General features: G+C 41.0%; 1 protein-coding gene across 10 annotated transcripts in view; it reads left to right on the forward strand.

The window, feature by feature from the left end:
• prdm16 (PR domain containing 16) overlaps positions 1-24,191 on the forward strand; it is a 798,908-nt gene that overhangs the window by 714,553 nt on the left and 60,164 nt on the right. For 2 of the 10 annotated variants that reach the window (XM_078557892.1, XM_078557902.1), the window contains exons 5-11: positions 1,328-1,526; positions 3,338-3,497; positions 7,453-7,606; positions 13,734-13,769; positions 14,901-16,281; positions 20,116-20,139; positions 20,260-20,344. In XM_078557892.1, coding sequence (XP_078414018.1) covers positions 1,328-1,526; positions 3,338-3,497; positions 7,453-7,606; positions 13,734-13,769; positions 14,901-16,281; positions 20,116-20,139; positions 20,260-20,344 — 2,039 coding nt within the window. Of the gene's footprint in view, positions 1-1,327; positions 1,527-3,337; positions 3,498-7,452; positions 7,607-13,733; positions 13,770-14,900; positions 16,282-20,115; positions 20,140-20,256; positions 20,345-24,191 lie in introns of all 10 variants that reach the window. The other 8 variants (XM_078557894.1, XM_078557895.1, XM_078557896.1 and 5 more) reach the window with 8 other exon arrangements.

Genomic DNA, 24,191 nt, shown 5'->3' on the forward strand with positions numbered 1-24,191 from the left:
TTTTAACTGGGTGGTGAGGCATCAAAGCCCTTCAGGGTAGGGAAAGAAGAACGAAAGAACTTGTATTTGTACAGTGCCTTTCACAACCTCAAGTCATCCCAAAGCACTTTACAGCTAATGAAGTACTCTTTGAAGTAAAATCATTGTTGTAATTTAGAGAATTGCATTAGCCAGTTTCCTTATCATTTGGGGTTTGGTGCCTGATTTTCTAAAAGTTGTGCTTTATATTTAGCTGAGCATTAGCAAGTTTCAGAGTCCTTTTTTATTTAGAGAGGAGTTTAACCCCACTGTCTCAATAGGTAAATGCACCTCCTGGTGTGTTACTGAGTCACAGGAACGAGGAAGGTCCTATGTCCCAATTTTGGTCTGTGCTGAGTTAATAAATCTTAACCAGGGCAAGTGAGAGGCCTCAGCGCCTCTGAGTTAGGGAGAAGGGGGGAAATCAGAGAGGAATTCCTGCACCCAAGAGCTATTCAATAAATCCACATAGAAAGTGCATACAGCTGAATATTGGGCCAGGGATGGCCTTGACCTTATCTTGACCTTGGCTGCAATGTCACCCACTCATCTGTAAAGCCTTGTGCATGAGGCTCTCAATGGGTGTGTAGCAAACCTCTGACAGAGACAGCAGTCAGCACCTTCTGGACCAGGAGGTATAAGAACTCCGGCAGGAGCAGAGCCTATGGTGTAGCACAGTAAGAGTAAAACTTGACCTGTGTACAACCTGTGAATGAAGTTTCTATGAGCTGCTCAGTGTCCTGTCTCCAGAGGAGCTGGCCTCATGGATTAGTATGCAGAGGGCACATAACTCTGCTCTCTTTGGCTCTTTATTATTTTTTTGAAATCCATGAGGGCCCGATTTATTATTTGTCTTGCATTCCTCTTTTGTCCCACACACTGTTGATGAGAGCGGAGATACACAGAGACACTGAGGGCAAGGTTGGGGAGAGATGGGTGGGGGTGTCAGCAAGAGTGTCTGGGTTGACTCCTGTTGAAGTGAGAGGTGTGGGGGCAGAGCCCGGGCAGACCTGACCCCTTCACACCAGTTGTTATGTTGGAAAATTTACAGCATCTAGTGGATTGTTTGACTTGGCACAGGGATCAGGATGCTGCCTCGTAAACTCAATAATAGCTGCTCCCTTTCTTTAATTTGTTTGAACTTGCACTGCAATAATTTATGATTATACAGTACAGGCCCTCGCAGCATTCGGCCCGAAGTTTTCTGCGTGATTTTAACCGGCTCCCTGTTAAGCTCTTCAACTTTTTTTTATTTTTTATTTTTCTTCTCATACGTGTGTCGGTTTCCTTCAACCGCTGGCCTCCGCAGAGGAGCAGAGGTACCGATGTGGAGACTGCGACGAGCTGTTCCGCTCAAAAGTGGCGCTGCGGCGGCACCAGGCATATGCCTGCAACAACGTTAACGCCATCTTCACTACCATCAACGAGGAATTCAAGCAGAGCCAGCTGAGTGACGAGCAGCTCCACGAGTGCAAGGACTGCGATAGGATATTTCCCAATGAGTACAGGTACGCTTGTCTGTGGGCTAGGGCCAAAGACAGGGGCCAGAGAAGATGACAGTTTAACCACTTTGCTGCTGGTGTCACTGACGATGTTACCTATGGATGCTCACTACAGTGTGCTGACGCTGCTCACAAATCACAGCTGTATCTGTGCAAAATATTGAAAGTTCTGGATCCGCACAGTAGCTCCAGTGAAGGACAGGTGAATTTAGGGCAGCAATTCTTTTCTGGCTTCAGATTGGCAATATTCATAATTTCTCTTTTGAACCAGTTTCATGCCATTCCAATTTTCTTTCTTTTTTCACATAGAATATGATATTGCTGTTTAAGGAATCTAATGTGCTGCACATTTTTTTTAAACAGTAGTGGCCATAGTGAAGGAGGTAAGCTTGTACATTACTCCCTTGTTTAGAGATGGTTTACAGGTGCAACATGTGTGATGTTGCTGTGAGATGTTGCTACTCACAGCAACCTCATGGATATGGATGAGCTGGGCTGTTTGTAGCTCACCCATGTAGACTTTGCCATCTCCTCATTGAGAGTATCCAAATGCTTCATAAAGGATTCAGGGGTTCTTGCCACCACAATCCTGCTCTTGTGTATCCATTTAAAGCTCTTGTGCCCAATTCCTCTCTATGCTATTTTAGTGCAGATCTTAATCCTAAATTTCTCATTCTGGTGACAACAGAACTAATCACAATTTCTGTCCTCTGTCCTTATATTTGCACTTAAGAATAGCTTTGTGCAATGTAGTATTTTCAGATTTGTGATGTACACTAAGTTCTTATCACTTAGTATAATTTAAGTACAATTATTCATTCACTAATTGAGTTGTGTTCGACTAAATGTGTGTTAACTATGGTTTAACTGTGCTGTTGGGATTAATTTGGAAAGATTTAGTCCCTTGCTGTTGCAACTTCCAGTAATTTAGCAAGATAAAGCTTTGTTTCTCATTCTCTTTCAAGTGGACTTGGGGAGGGGAAAAGGGAGGGAAGTCATTTGTAAATGGGTAATGTTTGTAGAAGCTACAATGTCCTTACAGTCATTTCCTGGAAGCCTGTTTAGCTAAAGTAGGTAATAATGAGAATATATTATTGAAGTGAATGATTTTGCCGTTCGTAAATGCAGCTTGCAGCTCACTCGCAAATGGATGGCTCCCAGATTGGAAATCCTGGTCTGTTAACTGCTTATCTTAGTGCTGGGTCAGTAAAACCCCTCCTTATTTGGTAAATATTTGATCCTAACCGTTAAAACCTGCTCTTTTGTTCTGTGCACTTCATGATTTTTTTCTTCTAGTGTTAGACTCTGGCTTACATAGTTTTATTCCCACTATTTTTTCCCCCAACTCATCTATAAGCCCCCAAAAGAGTGAGTATCAGTGGGATACTCAACTGTGTATGGCATCACAACTCTCTCATGGTACCTTCATTGCAGGTGGTGGCTCTTCTTGTGTGAGCCCCAAACAGAAAGCATCAGTGGGCTAGTCAACCATGAGGGCCCAATCCTATGCTTATTCCAGCAGCCACACACACATATACACTTTCCAGCTGGCACTCTGGAGGATTTATATTCTGGGGCACTGAGACTAACTGTAGTACTCTAACTACTACCCTAGCTGAAAGCAACATATGCAACAAAGACTAAGAATTGAACTTGGGGATCTCTGGCACCCCAAAGGGTGGTGCAATTACCCTTTGGGATAGCAGGAGAGCTGAAGTGTATTTTGTTTTTTAAGGATATATAAAAATTGCCCTACATCATGCGGACACATGGTAATAAGTTAAGGGTTCTCTGTCCCCTCTCTCCTGTTGGTGCAGCTTGGAGCAACACATGATAATTCACAGTGAGGAACGTGAATATAAGTGTGATCAATGTCCGAAGGCCTTCAACTGGAAATCCAATCTGATTCGCCATCAAATGTCACATGATAGCGGCAAACGCTTTGAATGTGAAAATTGTGATAAGGTAAGGTTGAAGGTAAGAAGAGCCAAATCTTTCATTGTCTCATTGTTTATATTGTTATTAGTTCTTGCATAGACACTGTGAGTTAAAATGGTACAAAGGAAGCTGGTTTGCAGGAATTCTGACTAATGGGGTTCAGCTCAATAAGGTACTGGTTAATTGGGGTTTGGATTATTTGGAAAGTGACCCCTTATTTTTCCAGAAAGTGTATTGAAAGGCACACTGGTGGGATTTGTTTAATGGACAGAATCTGACTCGTCTCTCTGCTTAGACATTTCAATAAACTAGGCTTCAGTTGTACCACATCACTCTTAACTTTGGAAAAATGTGCAATAAAATTCTGGTGAAATTCATTTACACCATAACTGGCACCACTGGATAAGGAGATGTAACAGGACAAAGTGTTGCAAAATGTCCAGAAAGCAACTAATTTATTGCAGGTATCTGCAATGGGACTAACTGCGATATTGCGGCCCAAGCCTGTATTGGTGCTGGCAGTAAGAGAAATTGAATAGACTGTGCTATTATAGGCTGCGTCTGCATCAGAACCAACTATGGCATTGTGGCTGGTGCCTGTAGCAGGGTTGATTGGGTCGCTGTGTAAAATCATGACGTAGCAATTTTCAAACTGCAACATTACCTGGAACTCTTTTGTATCAGGACTATAAGTGAAACCTGTGCTGATGTCATCCAATTTCAAATTAATGGGGTTGATTTCAATCCCCATTTTACCCTGTGCAGCCTTGACCACAATTCAAATATATAGTTACTAAACAATTAAACTTAGATAGCAGGTTAAAAATCCTTGTGTGTCAGGTGGGGTTGGGAGGTGGAGAATGGTGTGCTGCCAAGGTGAATGAGAAAGGAAAGAATAGAAGGGCAAACAAAAGATCGAAAACCAGTCTTGGAATTTAAAAAAGCAAAGCACTTTCTTTCTGCTGTTTGAGTTTCTACTGACTCAAATAAAAGTGTGTTCTTATCAGGTGGTGATGTGAGCAGAGTGTGAGATTGTGTCATCTTTCTGTTGAGTAAAAGGGAGGGAAAAGAAGCTCTTTGTTACCTCAGGTGGGACTGCTCACAGTCACGAGTTCAAATGTCATTTAACCTTGCACTGCTCAGTGAAGTGTCCCAATGCAGTGCTACTTGCTTCACACACAAAGAAAGACAGACCAGGACTTGCATTTCTACAGCACCTTTCACAAAATCAGGACGTCTCAAGCATTTCACAGAAAATGAATTACTTTTGAAGTGTAATTCACTGTTCGAACACAAAAGCAGCAACAGGGCTGTAACCCCTGGTTATTGTGGAGGTTCAGCAACAGCAGAGCTCCTATACTATTTCAAGGTAAACTGAAATTGGCTTGTACTGTTTTTAAGCCCAAATCAACGTTATGGTGCTCTAATTCTTACCCTTGAATTCTATTTCCTTTTCTCTTTGTGATACATTGTTGGCGATTAGTCCACAGAAACGAATAAATTTCCAGGTCAAATGCATATTAAAGACAAGAATTGTATATTTATAAAATAGAGAAACTTTTCAAAGCTATAGGGATGCTTGAGGCATAACTTTTACATACACAAATTCATTGTCTAGTCATATATTGAAATTACATAGGGCATGCACTTCCTGTCCACATACTCCACTTCGTGTTGCCACAATTTTTGGTCACCCTTTCCTGTCAACATTTCCCATTGTAAATTACTATCAATATTATACATTCAATGTAATATTGTCAACCGTGTCAACTGTGTCAACCGTTGCAAATGTAGTTACAGGCTCTCTCCACTAAGTGACTTTGTGGAGTGAGTATCTGAAGTCTCCCAACTCAGTCACCATCTTATTTTCATCAACAACCATAAACAATTTTGTAGGCAATGTATTAGTTTTTACAATATTTTTCAATTAATTTTATTTGTGGCTGTGTGGTTGCTGAAGGTTCAGTGCTGCACTGGCTTATGTAAACCTTGCCTGGTTCCATTCTTAAACTATCAAATCATAGCCAGAGAATCACCTGAAGTGGCTTTTCTTCCCAGTTCCACACCATTACCTCTGCAGTCCTCCAAGAATCTATCTTTCACCCTCTTCTATTTCTTATTTACATACTGCCCCTCAGTGATATCATCTTAAAACACAACATCAGATTCCGCATTTATACGCTGGCAAGTCAACTCTATCCCCACCACCCCTCTTGACCCCTCCACTATTTCTGCTTTGTCACCCTTGTTGTGTCCAACATCCAATATTAGATGAACAGATATTTCCCCTAACTAAATAGGAGACGAAAGCCATTGGCTTTGGTCCCTTCCACAAATTCCATTCTATAATCACTATTTCCATTCTTGGCAACTGTTTGAAGCTCAGTCAGACCATTTTCAGTCTTGGTGTCCAACCCTACAAACCTCTCCACTCCACTAATTCCAGCCTCCTGCACATCCCTAATTTTAATTACTTCATCATTGCCAACCGTGCTTTCAGATGCTGTGCTCTGGAATTCCCAGCCTAAACCTTTCTGCCTCTCACTCCTCCTTCAAATTGCTCCTTAAAACAAACCTCTTTGACTGAACTTTTGGTCATCTTTCCAAATATCTCCTCTGTGACTCAGTGTCAAAAATATTTTTATTGATACTCTTTCGAGTTATCAACAGTCACAGATTGCAACTCTTTTGAGTACAATCACAGTTCTTGGTTTCCGGGAGTGGGACATGAACCCACAACCCTCTGATTCAAAGGCGAGGGTGCTATGAACTGAGCCATAGCTGACACCTCATGTTTTTATTGATAACGCTCTTGTTAAGCACCTTGGGACATTTCATGAATGATTTGTTAAAAGTTCTGTATAAATGTAAATTGTTATTGTTCTGAGATTGAGTATACATTCTGTGTAATTTATAGATTATTTCACAATTGGAGTTTGGGGACTTCTGCTACCCCTGGAATTGTCCTTTGTGCTTCAAACCTTAGCTTTGCAATGCATCTTCACTAACAGAAGCCAAGTGTGATAATTAAGTGTTTAATTACTGCCTGATTATAAGGGAAATGAAGCACCAATCATTGGCAGTGAAGCCTCCATAATGGACAACCCCAATCTCATTGATACTCAGGAGTCCAGATTCCAGCTTTGATTGGCCTATTTAGATTATGTAATAAAATTCCCAGCATGTAAAGATTTAAGATGCTTTGTTCCATTCTTTTTTTAAAAATGAGACATTCTGGAAAAATTGCTGGTAGCCTGACTTCTGCTGGTCTAGCAGGCACAGATCTATATACAACAAAAACAAAAATACCTGGAAAAACTCAGCAGGTCTGACAGCATTTGCTGACAGGAATACAGTTAACCTTTCGAGTCCGAATGACTCTTCATCAGAACACGTTTCGAGTCATTCAGACTCGAAACGTTAACTGTATTCCTCTCCGCAGATGCTGTCAGACCTGCTGAGTTTTTCCATGTATTTTTGTTTTTGTTCTAAATTTCCAGCATCCGCAGTATTTTGCTTTTAGCACAGATCTATATACCAGAGTTGCACAGGTAGTAAATTTTACCAGTCAGTGGGGTAGATACAGAACAGCCACCTATTCTACTGGATCAAGGGTCCAAAGCCTGTGATGTATCACTGTAAAATATTTAATTACATTATAGCTAGTTTAAGCAAAATGAGATCCTGATTCTTGCAAATCATTGTGCAATTAATTGAGAAAATGGAAGTGAAGATAGAATCATACAACACAGGAGGCCATTCATCCCATCTTGCCTGTGTCTGCTTGTTGAAAAAACTATCCAATTAGTCCCATTTCCTTGCTTTTTCCCCATACTCCTGCATATTTCCCCCTCCAATATTGAGGTTCTACTGCAATAATGATTAATTAAAAGAAATCTCTGATACATGACCAGGGCAGTCCCCTTGAATAGGCATTTGTGCAAGTTTACAATGACTTCCTATTTTATTGCTTTTTCTCCTTCCTGTACATCAGGTTTTCACCGATCCAAGCAATCTGCAGCGACACATCAGGTCTCAGCATGTGGGAGCCCGGGCACACGCTTGCCCCGACTGTGGAAAAACCTTTGCCACCTCGTCTGGACTAAAACAACACAAGCACATACACAGCAGCATTAAGCCTTTCACCTGTGAGTTATCACGTCTATCTTATCTTCATGTGTGCTTGCAGGTGTCCTGTGTTTTCTGACGTCTAATCGCTTTTCCCAGTCTTATGATTGACTAAGTCCAAGTACACAATGCAGTCCTGTCAGCTCTCTCCTTTTTAAAGGTCATTTTTTTTTCTCTGTTAACACTCATGCCAGGTCCATATTTTCTCATTAATTCTGCTGTTTCAGAGATCCCCTTGCATGCTGCCTTTCCCTCTTGTTGCCTCTTTAAGTCTGTTCAGATTTTGAGTTCAGCTAACTTGCAAAAAAAGAGTCAGAGGTCTACAGCACAGAAAAAGGCCCTTCGGCCCCTCGAATCTGCGCCGGTCAAACAAGTACCTAACTATTCTAATCCCATTTTCCAGCACTAGGCCCATAGCCTTGTATGCCATGGCATCGCAAGTGCACATCCAATACTTCTTAAATGTTATGAGGGTTTCTGCCTCTACCACCCTTTCAGGCAGTGAGTTCCAAATACCCACCACCCTCTGGGTGAAAAAATTCTTCCTCACATCTCCTCTAAACCTCCTGCCCCTTACCTTAAATCTGTGCCCCCTGGATTTTGATCTTGCTTCCTTTCATCACCAAAATGTTTTATCTGGGTGCTCTTTTCTATTTGGACAGTTTCAAAATAATCCAATGGTGTGCATCCTGCCTGTAAAATATTTTTCAACCACCGCCCCCTCAGTTCCTTTTCCCCCTCTCATTTCTCCCTTAAAAAGGGATAGACTCATGTTGGGGTTTCACTGAAATTGGACATCTTCACCCGGTGACCTTCCTTCACCTATGAGCCCATACAGTTAGGCCAGATTCCCCACTTTTGCGCTTACCACGTCTTTATTTACCACAGCCAACTCAAATTTATAACTAACATTCTTTCACATACTGCCACGTTGACTGGACAAAGTCGTTCTTTGAAATTTGAGTGGTTAAGTTCCATTCTGGAAACCAAAATGGCTGCCCAATGTGGACTAACAGAACTTTGATCTGCAGAAATACCTCTGACTAATGCCAGACAGTCATTACACCAATCCCCTTATTTACAGAGAGTTGACCTTACATACTCATATCTCCTCAGATTTCTGCATTAGCCGTTACAAATTGGAAATTGAATGCATTTTTTGATAACTGGCCTGCCTGCCATCTCGAACCCATTAGTGCTTAGAGATAAGATTCTGTGAAAAAGTTTTCATAAGATTTTGCCACATATTTTCAGCAGTGCCAACTTGTTACTCATCGGGTCATTGATAAATTGCTGATTAATTTCAGTGCTCAAAGTGATAATTTGCAGTGATAGGCTGAAATGTAGGGACAGACTGAATGCTTTATGAAGAATTTGCGAACTGTGATATGTGTATTTGTATTAGTCACACCCTCCTGGGAGACTGACCTTTGGGATCCAGAGCTGCTCTGCAGAATTGAACTGAATATATTGAAGTTGTCACTTTTCGTTTCACCCACACACAGCTTGGTGTGTTGGCGAAACTGTGTTTCATCCCATGTTCAAAGTCAAGTAGGGAATAAAGAAGAATGTTGACTATTTCTGTAGTTGAAATGCAGCAGTCAATTGGAACTCTTCCTTTTTCTCTAGACTTTATATTTATTTTTGGTTCTGCCTTTGGCCTGATGTTCAGTGCCACACTTTCAACTGATGCACCACCTTCTCCTTCACCCACAGTGGTAGATGGTAAAAACCATCTAATCCTCCATCATGTTCACTTGGGGATAGCAAATAGTTGATGGGCTTATCTGGGTAGAGCTGTTGGCACTGGTCCCCGCTACTGTGAAGTACAATAGCCTCAAAGCCACCAAAGCCCACCATTGGCCGGTGAATTTTACAAACTTGGCTGAGATTGACATTTCAATTTAGTTAAAGATTTTTCTCATTGCCACTAGAACTGCTGGATCAACTGGGAGTCTATTATGTAATCTGTTCCTTGCTAGGCAACTAATACTATAAAACATGACCAGCTGTGCCCACCTAAGATACAGGTGCGTGACCAGCAGAGCTGCTTGCCACTTTATAGGCTGGTGTAAGACCAGTAGCTGCCAGATGAATTGGAAAATCAGATTGCCTGATCTAGCAAAATATGACATCTGGTCCATCCTGATAGATGCTATTGACTATAAATGCCTTAATAGTTCCTTATTAACTATGGATTAATTTGGGTTGCACCCTTCTTGCTTCAGAAAGCTTAGTCAATTCATTAATACAGCATCATACGTAGCAAAGGTCAGTTGCATCATAATGCTCTTGTTCACAGTGTGTCTTTGCTCTTTTTTAAAATATATTTTCTTTCTTTCTGAGTGGCATAGCCATATGTAAGTACAGATACCTAAAAGTTGAGCATTTTTCTATGTAAACTAGTCTTTAACATGAAGGTTTGAAATATCGATGCACTCTATATTGTTGACAATATTGACACTATGCCAAAAAATCCATATCTCCTCTGGACCCCTTACATATATCGGCACACTCCCAAAGATGCCCTGCCCTTTCTTTGAAAAGAAAATGTCAGCTACTCAAAGGAAACTTTGCTCTCATTGCAGAAACTATCTTTATATTACCACATACTAACAAGTACAGAGAAATTTAGCAGTCTGGTGATGAGAGGGCAGAGATCAGATGACCTCATGGGCCCCCTTACAGATGTTTCAATTTGAAATCCTATACTTTTGCATATTTCATTTTCATGGAAAATAACTGTTCCATTTCATTTTTAGCATTTTAAATCAAGTAAGGTTAAATTGGACAGAATATATATGTATGGGATTTTTTTTTTCTTTTGGGGTGGGTCTCTTTTTTCTGTAACTTTAGCTTGTTCCCTGTCTGCCTGGCTGACACTATTGCAGCCAAGAGGACAGATATATGACCTACTTCCAGGTAGGGTTAACATTACACTCACCCAAGTGAGCATTGTTAGCATTGGAGAGATGAGACATTTAATAATTTTGGCGATCGTTGAACATCCCCAGATCAGAATGCCATAAGTCGGGTAAAGAATTATGTGGCATCTGCTTCGACCCTAAAATGTTCCTTCACCACCCTCCAAGCTCAGCATGCTTGACTTTTACAGTGATATTTGATGACCCAGCTGCATGTTAAATATTTGACACAGCGTGAAGGATTTGCAGAACACTGCAGTCTACAAATTGTCATTGAATTTCAGGAACATTATTAAACATGAAACACACTGCAAATAAATGCTCTTTTCCTGTCTTGTTTGTAAAATGTGTTCCCCAGATACTGTAGTGCTATTAGTCATATTATTTTATTTGATCATGTTGATATGATTCGTGACAAATAATTAGGAGGATGAGGCCTAATGGGCCTAAAGTTTTAATAAGTCACTTTAATAACTATTGATAAGCTGAGAGGTCACTCATCTGGTTGGCTTCACCGTCTTGTGTTTAATTAAGCCAAGTGGGAATGTTAAAAATGGATCTGACACTTTGAAAGGCATCTGGAAGACGAAGGTGCTGTCATTAAGCTATAGTTTTGAACAGAACCGTTGGTAATTGTGTCTGGGATAAGTGTGCATGTGTGAGGAATTGCACTAGTTCCAGCCGTAAAACATCTATTCATCCTGAGTTGCCAAATGAAAACTTTTAAGCTCCAAAAAGTGTCAGTTCCTTTATTAGAAGTATGCCTTTCAAAGATGTGAGATACTTTTGGTTTTGTTGTTACTTTTGCTAACCCTGCTGTCTATGAATGAATTCGGTGTCATAGCTAGAAAGTTTATTGAGCTCCTCACAAATCTATGGGATTGTCCAGTGAATATTATCAATAAGAAAATAGTAAAGCTGTAAGTGTATAGTTTAGGTTTGTGATCTTTTCAGCATTCGGCATATAATAAAGGACATATTAGGGGTGAAAATCATTTTCTGCAGTAACGCAAAATGAGCAATATGGCATTGGTAGTCTGTTTTACGCTGCATCTAACTGAAATCAATGGACAAGGACATAAAGGAGAATGTTGCCTATTTTGCATTACTACATAAGGTTATTTTCACTCCTCACTGACTAGAAGTGGATCACGAGGTGAGGATCTTGACTTCTAGTGCATGCTGTCTTGTGCAAACAATAGTGGGAGTCAACTTGTGGGTAAAGCAGGTGTTTGATCCTGAGATATACAAGTGTCATTGGGGAATCCATCTCAATGTCCATCCATCAAGCTACATCTATTTTATTGAATTTTATATGTTTATTGAGTTAATTCTGTGTTATTAAAATTCTTAACAAATGCATGTACTTCTTATCTGCACAACTTGACTTCTAGTTCTCATATTTTTGTGTCAATTTTTTTCCCTTTTTTTCTGATGTAAGCTCGTTACCCTGATTCTGTAATCTCACAAGTAGTTCTAAATGCTTCCTGAAACATTTTTACAGACTCCATTTCTTTCCCTCAATATTGTCCAGAATAAAGTTTTATACAAAATAAAAAATTCAAAAGATTATTTCACAGGTATACAATTAAAATTATCTGGTGAATTGTCTTTTGTGTGTCTAATGCCATCATAAAAGCTTTTTCTTGAAGGCCTCAACCTTCCCCAAAAGCCTGACCTCGGACTTGATACTTTTGTACAGAGCTGTGACTATGAACTACATTTGGTTTGTAGAGTCACGACAAAAGCAGTGTATCTAATTTCACAAGATGTATCAGTACTGTTCACTCTGAGTACTAAGAATATTTTTGTTTAACTTCTAGCAGCTTCTGCTCAATTTTTTTTTCAAATTTATTTGAAGGAAAGCTAGTGGGAAAAATTAAAAATCTTTAATCATGTATAATTGGCATCGAACATACTTTTTAAACAGACAAACTATGTGTGCATTTTAAACAAACACAGACAACTGACCGTAGTAGAAATTTTAGTTCCAAAGGGAAAAAGTAGTGAATGAAAAAATTTTCACAAAACATTCTGAGATATTTGTGGGAGTCTGGTAGCCAGATTGTGCAATCGGAGTGTCAGAGTTTGTGTTACAAAAGTGGACTTACAAATTTATAGTGGGGAAAAATGCTGACACAAAAAGTGTGACCAAAGTAAGTCAAGTAGACAGGAAGTGCATACAAGTGTAAAATTTTTAATAATATATTGAATACATGATGACCACATCTTGTTTCGGCACTCTATGGATTTAACCTCTTACCCCATTCTTCTCAAACTTTGAATTGCTTCTGTGACAAGTGACATTCCAGGTTATGCATAACAATGAGATTAATGATCAATTCAAATAAAACTAGTCAATCTTGGTGAGGCATGCGAGAAACGTGGTGCAGATGCCCAGTATACAATAGCAAATCATGGTTGGCCATCATTAAAGAATATCATTGAAATATCCACATAATCAGGGAGAAATTGGAATTGATACTGTTAAAATTGGATTAGAATTCTGGAATATCCTATACTAAAGAAAAATGGAAGAAGTAGATTATGAAAACCAACCCTTTATACTTTTAAGGAGTCATTTTACAAATTGTTGATCCTGGCTTGGAACCATTCATAAGAATTTCCATGTACACTTCTTACTATTTTTCTTCAGTTAGTAACACTCCACACTGGGGATGCAAATTCACACAAGCATCTCTTCACATTAGATAAGAACTTGTTGCTGTTTTTAAATATTGTGGCTTGGTAGCTCTAGTAGTGGAACTTTGAATTCCCATTAAAAGTACAGTAGTTTAAATCTCAAATTCAATTATTGAATGAACTTGGCAGCACTCTAATGGCTGTGTTTCACAGGATTGAGATCACTATCTTAGGAAAGGAGGGGTGAGAAGAAGGGAGGAAAAGTCAAACTGCAAGCAGTCCCACCACCACGCAGAGGAATATCCTGTACTCAGTCAGTTCATTATCTCCATCGATACCAAACTCACAAGAATCCACAGCCTGGAGTGGTACAGTCTCTTGGCTGATGGGCAATGGTAGTGGTAATTGATTGGGGAGGGAGTAGATTCCAAAGTACATACAATGCACTGTGTCCCTATTGCTGCAAGTGCTAACAGCCTGCTGTATCTCACTGTGACAGTGCTTAGTGTAAGTTAGTATGAGAGGATTTAGAATTGGTTTGATTATATTGTAATTGTATTTATCTGTATGATATTGACAGATAGGAGGCAGGGACAAGCATGGACACAGAGTGATGGTAAGAAACCTTTTTTTGTATAGCTGTTGAAGCGCAGGAGTGTATTGTCACCCATAACCAGTGTTACCACTAAGTATCTCCCTGCTTACTCCATTTTTAAGCCCTGGTCATATCCCTTTTTCTGTTTCCTTATTATGGAAGCTGGCCATTTTTTAATTGCCCTCACCAAACAAAATCCAACAATTTATTTGGGAATGTGAAACTGCCCTGCTCTTCCCTTTACATTTTTGTTTGTCTGGTTACAGAAAGATTGCATTTAATCACTATTTTAGCTTGTTGGATTCCTTTGTGCCCTATTTTATGCATTTGATACCAGGGAGAGGCAGGTACACATGAAAAGCACTCCCTTCCCTCCAATCTCCATTATAGAGTTGAATAAAATAGAGCAGACAGAAATTTACACGAACACATTGGCCAACGCTTTATACATAGCACACAGGAGAAATAAAATCCAATAGAATTCATTTTACACTTGGTAACTGAAAGGTGATGTGAATGTAAATCTATAAAGCAACATGTCAAGCATATTAGGATTCTATTAGTTTTGTTCTTTGCTCTGTGGAGTTGTCCTGAGATCTGTCTATACTATTATGGTGGAGATTCTTTTCAGTTAGCCGAGTCTTACCGTTTATCTCTTACTTTCCTTTGGGGTGATCCAGTTGAGTTTTATTGTGTTACCTAACCATGCCCAGGACATTGCTGTGCGTTCCATTTTTCCTTTTCCCTTTTATTGAGAACAGTGCAATAAGTATGATATTTCATTTTCTTCTAATCACTTTACAAATGTTCATGTTCCTGCATGAGTACATGAATTAAAATGCACTATTAAAAATCAAAATTAAGACCAGCACTGGTGTTCTTTGCTCAGTTGAAGTGATCTGTAATGATGAGTGACCTTTCAGCTTATCTCCAATTATGGTGGGCATTTCCTTTGAGGAGTTCAACAGCAATTATCAGAACTAGTTAAGGGTGTAATCTGTCTAAGAACCTACCCAGATTTGTGTTTGGGTAGGTGGCGGTTAATATCACAACAGAGGCAATCCCCAAGTCTTCCTGTATGCTCATATGGCTCATGTTGCTGGGATAGTGTAAAAAGCATTTATGCTACATCTCCTTTGTATTCAATTCCAGGTGAGGTCTGTCACAAATCGTACACCCAGTTCTCCAATCTTTGTCGACATAAACGGATGCATGCTGATTGCCGGACACAAATAAAGTGCAAAGACTGTGGCCAGATGTTCAGCACAACTTCCTCATTGAACAAGCACCGCAGATTCTGTGAAGGCAAGAACCATTACAATCCCAGTTCTATGTTCCCTCAAGGCCTGCCACTCACTCCCAGTGCCATGCTGGACAAATCAAAACCTACATCCACCCTTAACCATACTTCCCTGGGGTTCAATGATTACTTTCCTTCACGCCCGCACCCAACGGGATTGCCCTTCTCACCGACAGCCACATTTCCATCTCTTGCTCCAGGTTTCCCCGGTCTTTTCCCCCATTCCTTGTATCCCAGGCCCCCTCTATTACCAAGCAATGCATTGTTGAAAGGCTGCTTAAATCATGATATTGACGGAACTGTCCAAGGCCCAATGGGGACTCCTTCTGTGTCACAAGCATCTTCCCTGCTGTCGACCTTCAATGACAGGGTTGGCTCTTTAGAAGAAAAATCCAACAATCGATCTGAAAATTGCTACACCGAGAAAAACAAAGTAAAAAACAGTGACTTATCAGAAGGTAGCGACTTTGAAGACATTAACACAACAAGTGGGACTGACCTAGACACAACCACAGGCACTGGGTCTGATTTAGACAGTGATGTGGAAAGTGATCGCGATAAAAAGAAGGAAAAGACCAATCTAACGGCCAAAGCAACCAACAAAGTCACTTCAGTCTCCACAAATTCTACCAATGAAATTAATGAGCGAACATATCTTCCATCCCAACATTCGTTCTTTCCTCCTCCAGATGAGCAGAACCTTCCAACAAATGCTGCTAATGATTCCATTAAAGCGATTGCTTCAATCGCGGAGAAGTACTTTGGCACTGGGTTCATGGGAATGCAAGAGAAGAAACTGGGGTCACTTCCATACCATGCAATGTTTCCATTCCAGCTCCTCCCAAACATCCCACATTCCATATACCCTTTCACGGACCGAAACCTCAATCCCAATATGTTAGTGAAAAATGAGCCAAAGTCACCCAGGGAGCATCCAAAAAGTGGGAGCGCAGGCTCTGAGTCACCCTTCGACCTCACCACGAAAAGGAAAGAAGCAAAGCCCCTCCAAACATCCAAGCTCATGGCATCTACGCTTTCTGGAGAGGAGCAGCCACTGGACCTGAGCATAAGCAGCCGCAGCAGGGTCAGTCAGAATGGCCCAGGAGAGCCCAGGAAGAACCACGTGTTTGGTGACCGCAAGGTGATGATCGATGATGAGCTGCCGAAGATGTCGCACCAGCAACCCTTTCATTATGCAAAGCCGTCACCTTTTTTCATGGATCCCATCTACAGGTATTCGTAGATCCTACAGTAAACATTAACCGTTCCTTCAGAAGACATCAGCATTGTGTCATCTTGAATATCTCATGAAATGTTTGTACAGATTTTTCTTTAGTTCTACATTTTTTAAGGCATGTTGCAGCCTTCAGTTTTCTCCCTTCCTCTTCTGAAGCTGGGATAGAGTTCACCTGCTGTTCACTGCCCCCTGCCCAAAAAAACCACTCTCCACCGCTCTCCAGAACCTCCTGCTGAGGTATGAGCTTAGCCGGGATGTGTATATGTTTGTAGGGTGGCAAGGAGGACAGCATCATATGTGGTAGTAATATCTTTCACAGTTAGACAGCCTGTTTCCACTCACTGCAATTGCTTAATGTTAGGAACAGTCACTTGGGCAAAGTATTGGAGGGTCCTCCCCTGCCTGCAGGAACTGCACCTGAGTCACACACGTGCCTTCAGAACAAGAAGGGAGGGAGAAAACCGGAGAGAAATTTCAAAATGTATGTGCAAAGTCATGATTTCTTGCTTGGATGTCAGGTGCTGCATAAACTGCATGATACAGCTCAGGACCTTTGCGTGATACAGCACAGGCCTGCGTGAAGCATCACATTTGGTTCATGATCAGACACTGTGCAAGGATAGGGTCATTTTCTGAGGGGAGTCAATGGTAGTCTTCTTTGCAAAACACACCAACAAAAAACCCAAGATCCACCAAGTCTTCATCATTCTGCATGGTAACAAATTTACTGACTTCCAGTCATGCAGAATGCATGCTTTATATTTACAAACACAGTTACCCATTACACATTTGTGTGTGTGCATATGTGTGTGTGTGTGTGGAGTCAGAGAATATGCTTTTTTTCACAATAGGGGTTGTCAACAAAGTGTGATAGGGAAGGTGTTACAGAGAATAAATGAGATATTTAGAAAATGTGTGCACTCCAGACAGCAGACTTTGTTACAGATTAGAAACTGTCTTCTAAACAAAAAGAGAAATCCAGACATTTCATGATGCATTTTTCTGACCTCCAGATCAGGTCCAGTATCTGACTACCAGTTTATAATCTCAAAAGAAATAGTCACTTGACCTCAGGACCAATGCACAGTGGCCTTGTGGCCTTAAAAGGGCACAGGTACAGTTCAGCAGTAGATTACGGCATCGTACATTACAAGGCATAATGTTCCTGTCCTTATAACCGTCCGCATCCTTCAACTTACTACAAGCAGTGCCACAAATAATACAAAAGCAGAGCCACCTGATTGCAGGCAAATTCAACAATCTTAGACTTTGGAGGGCAGGAATGAAATATCCAGCTTTATTCTCTCAGTTTAATGTCAAATGGGACATTGTGTTAGATCAGTGACTAATAATACACAAACAGCACACTACAAATTTTGTTTGCTTCTTCACTGAATCATACCTTTGGCACTGCATTGTGGCTGTTCAAAACTGGGGACATTGAGTTATGAAGTTGTACTTCCCTTAATTAGGTGCATCAAAGAGCAATTGTTCATAGAGTCTCTGATCTTCTTCATTAGTGTAAATGAGCTATGAGAAAAGATTGGGGAAGGGGACAAAGCGAAGTAAATAAAGTAATAAATGGCAAATGATGAACTCAAAATATTACTTCCAGATTGATTAGACCATCAGGGCTAGAGGTCAAAAAATTAACTCAGTGAGAAATGATGTTTTTAATTTCTTAACAAAGTGTGATAAAGATAATCAACCAAGGGAGGTAATGGAGTCAAAGATGTTAGGGGAGCTTCAAGAGCAAGGAATGAGAGATTTGGATGGCTAAAAGAAACATGTATATGTGTGTATTTGCATGCATGTGTTTCTGTGTGTATGTGTTTGTGCATGCATGTTAGTATGTGCATGTGTTCGTGTATGTATTTTTGTGCGTGATAGTGTATGTGTATACTTGCGTGTTAGTATGTATATGTATGTGTATCTCTCTAGCAGTCCCTCATATTAAGGAGGGTGCTTGCCACGAAGCCTGTGGCATGAGCTTGCACATGGAGTCTTTTAACATGGGGAGAAGCTGTTGTACTGCAGCTACCAGATGGTTCGAGCTGACCAGGAAACTCTCCTGCTCTTACTACCTACCATAGCTGTATTGAAAGGATTTACAGGTTGACAATCAACCTGCTTGGACATGCCACAAGCGCACCTTTCACGGACATTAAGTCCTAGGGTGGGATCAAATCCAGAGCTCCTGGCTCAGAGGTAGGGATGTTACCCACTGCACCACAAGACATCCTGGTGTATGTGGATATTAGGTAGTCTGTGACTATGTGTATTTTTATCTGTGTTTTGTGTGTATTTGTGCAGTCTATGTGTGTGCATAGTCAGTATGTGTACATGTCTCTACATCAGGCTCTGATTGCCCTTCAACAACCAATAACCTGCCAACACTCATTGTTCACATCATTTGAATAAAAGTACAGGAGGATTCCCAGCATCTATTCTCATGAGATCATTCTAGGTAACAGAAATGTACGACCATGATCATTTTGTGAAACATAGCTTGTTGAAGAAAAGAAGAAAATAATTGAGTTTACACAGGCACCAGGACTGGATCCTATGCCTTGCCAGCTTGTGCAGCAAATCTGTTTAAGGCAGGGTATTTGAGGCACGTTAACTATAGATTGATTAACTGAGTTGATATAATTGTTGGACTGGAAAACATTATTACTGAATTACGATAAAACTGATTTCACTTCTGGAAGCAGTTATAAGTTAGATGACATCCAAAATATCCCAATAATTGAACAGGAGAACAATGTAGGGGTCTACTCCTCCAAGTTTAAGTGGAACAGTTGAATATTTCAATTAGTTAATAATTCTTTCCTCTGCTGAGCCACACAGCCACAAAAGCTTCTAATTCAATCCCTGGTCTGTGCCGAGTTAGTTGATCTCAATCAGGGCTGAGAGCTGGGTCACTGAAATCAACATCAACATGCCTGCGATAGGGAGGGGAAAGAAATCAACCAGAGTTCCAGCTCCTGAGCACTATGCAGTCATCCATAATGGGAAGTAAGTGTTTGGTCACACTTGACTGTGTCATCCATTGTCAAGTTACCCAATCTTCTGCACAACATCAGGCTACAAATATGAAAAATGGCTATCTGGGCATGTACCAGAGGGCTGAGGAAGGAGATGTAAACAAGCCTGTGCCAGTGCCCTCAGTGGAAGGGATCATGATGGAGAGGGAAGGTTAGGATATCCTTTCCTCTGTAAGCCTATAAAGAATTGTAGTGCTCTATCGGAACCCTCTCCTTGCATTCTTTTCTGATGTTATTGTGGAAGATGTGGGTAGGATAGTGTGGTGGCTGCAGTAGTGTACTAGGATCCTAGAGGTCATGAGTTTGAATCTCACCCTGGCTAGTTATGAAACTGAATTAAATAAATCTGGTCAGGTGTGAGCTGATACTAGATAATAATGACCACAGAAGTTGAGTGTTGTTAAATGAAGCCAACTGGTTCATTACCTGGTCCGGCTTACACATGACTCCATCTCATGTAATGGCCTTGACTCTTGATGACCTCATGGCAAATAGGGATGGGCAGCAGACATGGCCTTTCTAGTTTCCCCACATCCCAGGAACAAATAATCTAAAAAGTATAGGCTCCCTGCCCAAAACATGGCATGCTCTGTGTTCACATGGTGATTGCGAGTGCTTGCAACCCATGGGAATGAGTAATAGGCCAAAAGGTTAAGTTGGTTGACCTCCTTCAGGTGAAAGCTGTAAGGAAAAAGGGGGAGGGAGACAGCCCTCTTCCCTACAAGTTACACCCGAAGAGTCCACAGCCAGGATTTCATCCCAACCTTTGCTTTTCTCTTTCAGCTGGAACCACCTGCATTACACAGCGTAAGTGTGCATCTTTCCTTAAGACAACATTGTTCCAAAGTGGTCCTGAGTATGAGAGGTAGGACTTTGGTTTGGGAAATGCTGGGCGCCGATTTAACTCTTTACTTCTCGGTCCAGCAGGGTGGAGAAAAGGAAAATGATGGATCCCCTGAACTCACTGAAGGAAAAGTACCTGCGCCCAAACCCACTTCTATTCCACCCTCAGGTATGTTGAGACATCATCTATGTTTTTAGTTGAGAAATTTAGCTAAAGCTCCAATCTTCATTGGCACATTCACATTTTCTGGAGTGGATCAGTGTAGTTACAATAATTGGAGAGGTTCTGTATGGAAAAAAAGATTTCTTTTGTTAACTTTAAGTCAGAAACAGGTATGAAAATGTATTGTCCCATGGCCACAACACTTTGCATTGCCCTTGGCATTACATTTCATGTTCATCGTTATGTTTCATAATGGCAAAACCATTCAACAGGCTTTCCCTGGTGAAAGCTTAGATTTCTTAAAGTATGTTAGATTTTTATGAAAATACCCAGCATAACATTGCAATTGATTATTGCAGATTATGATGAGTTGCCTCATCTCAACACTCCTCAGCATCTGTGAGACAGGGAACAGAAAAGTAACCCAAGTCCCTGCTCCCAATGGTGATCTAGATGGAAAATGTATGTTATGGATAACATTGGGTGAGAGCTTAACTGTGATGTCAGCTACTGACAAATAGCCTTCTAATACTCACTGTCCATGTTTACATCAGGAAGAATGGACATTCAGGTGGGATACCAGAGGGAGTCATCACATTCCCTTACTCTTCCTAAACAGTAACTCAGCAAGAAACAGTGAGCTCCTTGAGCATCACCTTACTAAAATTCAAAGGAATTCTCCAATAGCAATTTCAGTATCTTCATTAGGAATGTAGCATTGAAAAACACTTTAAATGGAGGAGGAGGCCATAAATATGCCTTACTCTCTACCCAGGGCCCTTTATTTTCCTTTGCTTGGAACGTATATCTATTTTTCACTTAAAAGATGTAATTGATCTTTACCTCAATGACTCCCTGTGGCAAGCCATTCCATGCTCCGGCAACTGGCTGCATGAAGTGATTTTTTCTAACTTCACACTCTCTCAGTGACCATTTTTAATTGATGATCTCTCATCACTGACTCCCTAAGCAGATGAAATAGTCTTTCCCTATTCAAAACCCTTTAAAACCCCCCGCTAAATCTCTGCCCCATTGAAAATATTCTGAGACTCCCAAGTCTCTCCTTGTAGAACTGTAATTTCCCATCTGTGGAATTGTTTGGAGAATTTTAATTTTCTTTTAACTCATTTAGATTTTGAACTCTTGTATATGTAGGAAAGTCTGGGCAATGCAACCAAAGTGAGGAGTCTACAGCTTTAAGTCTAGTCCTATTTGTGTGCCATTTGCTCTCTGTTTTCGTACACTGAGGAAATGATCATCTTTCAATGAGACCTCCTGATCTCAGCTGCCACTTTCAATGGCCTCTTTCATTTTAACAGGCAGCATATATATATGTTTTTTCCCAGCTCCAATAAATAACACGGAGGAGCTTTTTATAAAGAGGGAGCAAGTGACCAGGTTTCACAGCTAAACTTAGTCTGCTCATTGTTCTGCCTCCCAGCCTGTCGCTTTAATAACTTCCCCCGATTTTAGTGGAGGGCCCGGCTGACAGAGGTGGCCTGTCTGGCAGGAATATCCTGTGTTTGTGTGACTTAGAATGGAGTACACACAGGGAGTGATCAGATATGGATACAGGCAAGAGAGGCAAGGCCTGTGGCAATTGTGAGAAAGGAGCAGCCGGGAAAGAGGTAAACAGCTGCGGGCCGCCTCCATTGTGATCCGAGTCTGACAGGAGTGAAATAGATGTGGAAAAGCGTAGAGCACAGTTTTCTCTCCCTCTCCACGCTCTCCTGCTTGTTATCTCTCTTGCATGCTGGCCCTGGGATGTCAGTTTTGTGCAAGCTGCTAGCATTAGGATATGTGGTCTGCCACACAAACTGGATGAGCACAGCATTCAAACATGCAGTTGGTAGTAAAGCACTTTTGCCCTAATTTTTATAATGTTCATCCTAGGTTTTCAAATCTCCCTACCGCCGTGCCTACCTTACACCTGTAACCTCTTCTAGCCCTACAAAACCCCAGGATCTCTGGAATCCTCCAATTCTGGCCTCTTACATGTGCCCGAATTTCTTCACTCCACCAGAGGCAATCAAGCTTTCAGCTACCTAGGTCCTGAGCTCTAGAATTTTCCCCATTCCATCTCTCTCTCTCTCTCTCTCTCTCTCTCTCCTCCTTTAAGATGCTCCTTAAAACCTACCTCTTTGACCAAGCTTTTGGTCATCAGATCTAATATTTCCTTATATTGCTTGGTGTCAAATTTTGACTAACAATGGTCCCATGAAGCACCTTCGGATGTTATACTATGTCAGAAATGCAATTTAAATGCAAGTTGTTGTGATGCTATGCTTTGTACAAGGTTAACAATGTAGTCTCTAACTTTTTTTTGTTTTGCATGGCTGATTCATTATAAGTGTGTGGGCCTTTTAATTTTTTTTATGTGGCCATGCACATGCAGTAACTTAAAGGAGCCGACTGTGTGGCCTGCACGGGATCTTTCAGGTTGCAGATTAAAGATAACATTGATGGTGAACATACCATAACATAACTTTGAGCCGTATAAACCTGCAAGGCATCCTGGTTGGTGCTGAGTTAGCTGACCTCAGCAATGGAGGCACTGCAATTATTTGGAACACTCCTGAACTAGAGAGGGGAAAATATCCTGTTGGGTTCCTATCCATGATCTTTTTTTAATTATCTTGGTCGTGCAGACACAGAGAGACATTAAAACTGTGGAGATGATGCAGAGAAGACTCATAAGGCAGATCCTGGCATAAAGAAAACTAAGTTATAAGGAGCCTTTCAAGGCGACAGCTGAGAGGGGAATACACCAAGATATTTAAGATAGTAAACTGTATAGGAAAGGTAGATCGACAAACTGACAAATTAGGACAACTTCAAGCTGGTGAAAGGCAAGTTGAGGGCTGATGTTCACAGATTTCCTCATACAAAGGTTGATCAACTCTCAAAATAGACCTCTGGGCAGGTTTTATTTTATTCGTTCTTGGAAAATGGGCATTACTCATGGGCTGGCATTTATTAATTAATAGGGCAACCATAAAAAGAAAAAGAGACATGCATTTATGTAGTGTTTTTTTTGTGATGTTGCTTGAGGGCTAAATATTGACAACCCCCTGCTCTTCTTCGAAATAGTGCCATAGAATCTTTTATATCTTCCTTGAGAGGACAGACAGGGCCTCAGTTTAACATCTCATCTGAAAGACAGCACACCATACTGCAGTGGATTGTCAGCCTAGATTGTGTTGCTCTAGTCCAGGAGTGGGACTTGAACCCACAATCTTCTGACTCAGGCAAGAGTGCTACCAGCTGAGCCACAGCTGACTCTAAACCATCTCTAGTTTCCCTTGAGAAGGGAGTGGTGATGAGCCTTCTTCTTTAGTCACTGTGGTCAGTATGGTGAAGGTAGGTACTCCCACAGTGCTGTAAGTTAGGGAGTTTTGGATTTTGGCTCAGTGACGCTGAAGGAATGGAACTTCCATGCACCATGTTTCCATGCACCATGTTTCCATGCACCTGTTGCCCTTGTATTTCTAGAGGTTGCAAGTTTGGATGGACTGCCAAAGAAGCCATGGTACAGTGCATCCTGTAGAGTACACACTGTAGTCACACCAGGAGGGAATGCATGTTGACCAAGCAAACATTGATAAATGGAAGGCCTGCCCCTCTATTTGTCCAGGTGTCAGCTTTGCTGTTGAGTGTGCACTCTCAGCTGTTTTCCCTGCACTAATCTTTTTTAAAAAGTGTTTTCTTCTTCTTCTCCTAACTCATGCTGGGTCCTGGACATCACCTGATACTTGTGTTGCCATGCTTCACATGTAAGCTTAGAGTGTTGGAAACAATTTGATCAAAGCAGGGAGCGGGGAACATCAGAGCCAAGTTCAATCCTCATCCTGTT

This window comes from Cetorhinus maximus, chromosome 15 (assembly GCF_964194155.1).
Source record: "Cetorhinus maximus chromosome 15, sCetMax3.hap1.1, whole genome shotgun sequence".
NCBI classification, from domain to species: Eukaryota; Metazoa; Chordata; class Chondrichthyes; order Lamniformes; family Cetorhinidae; genus Cetorhinus; species Cetorhinus maximus.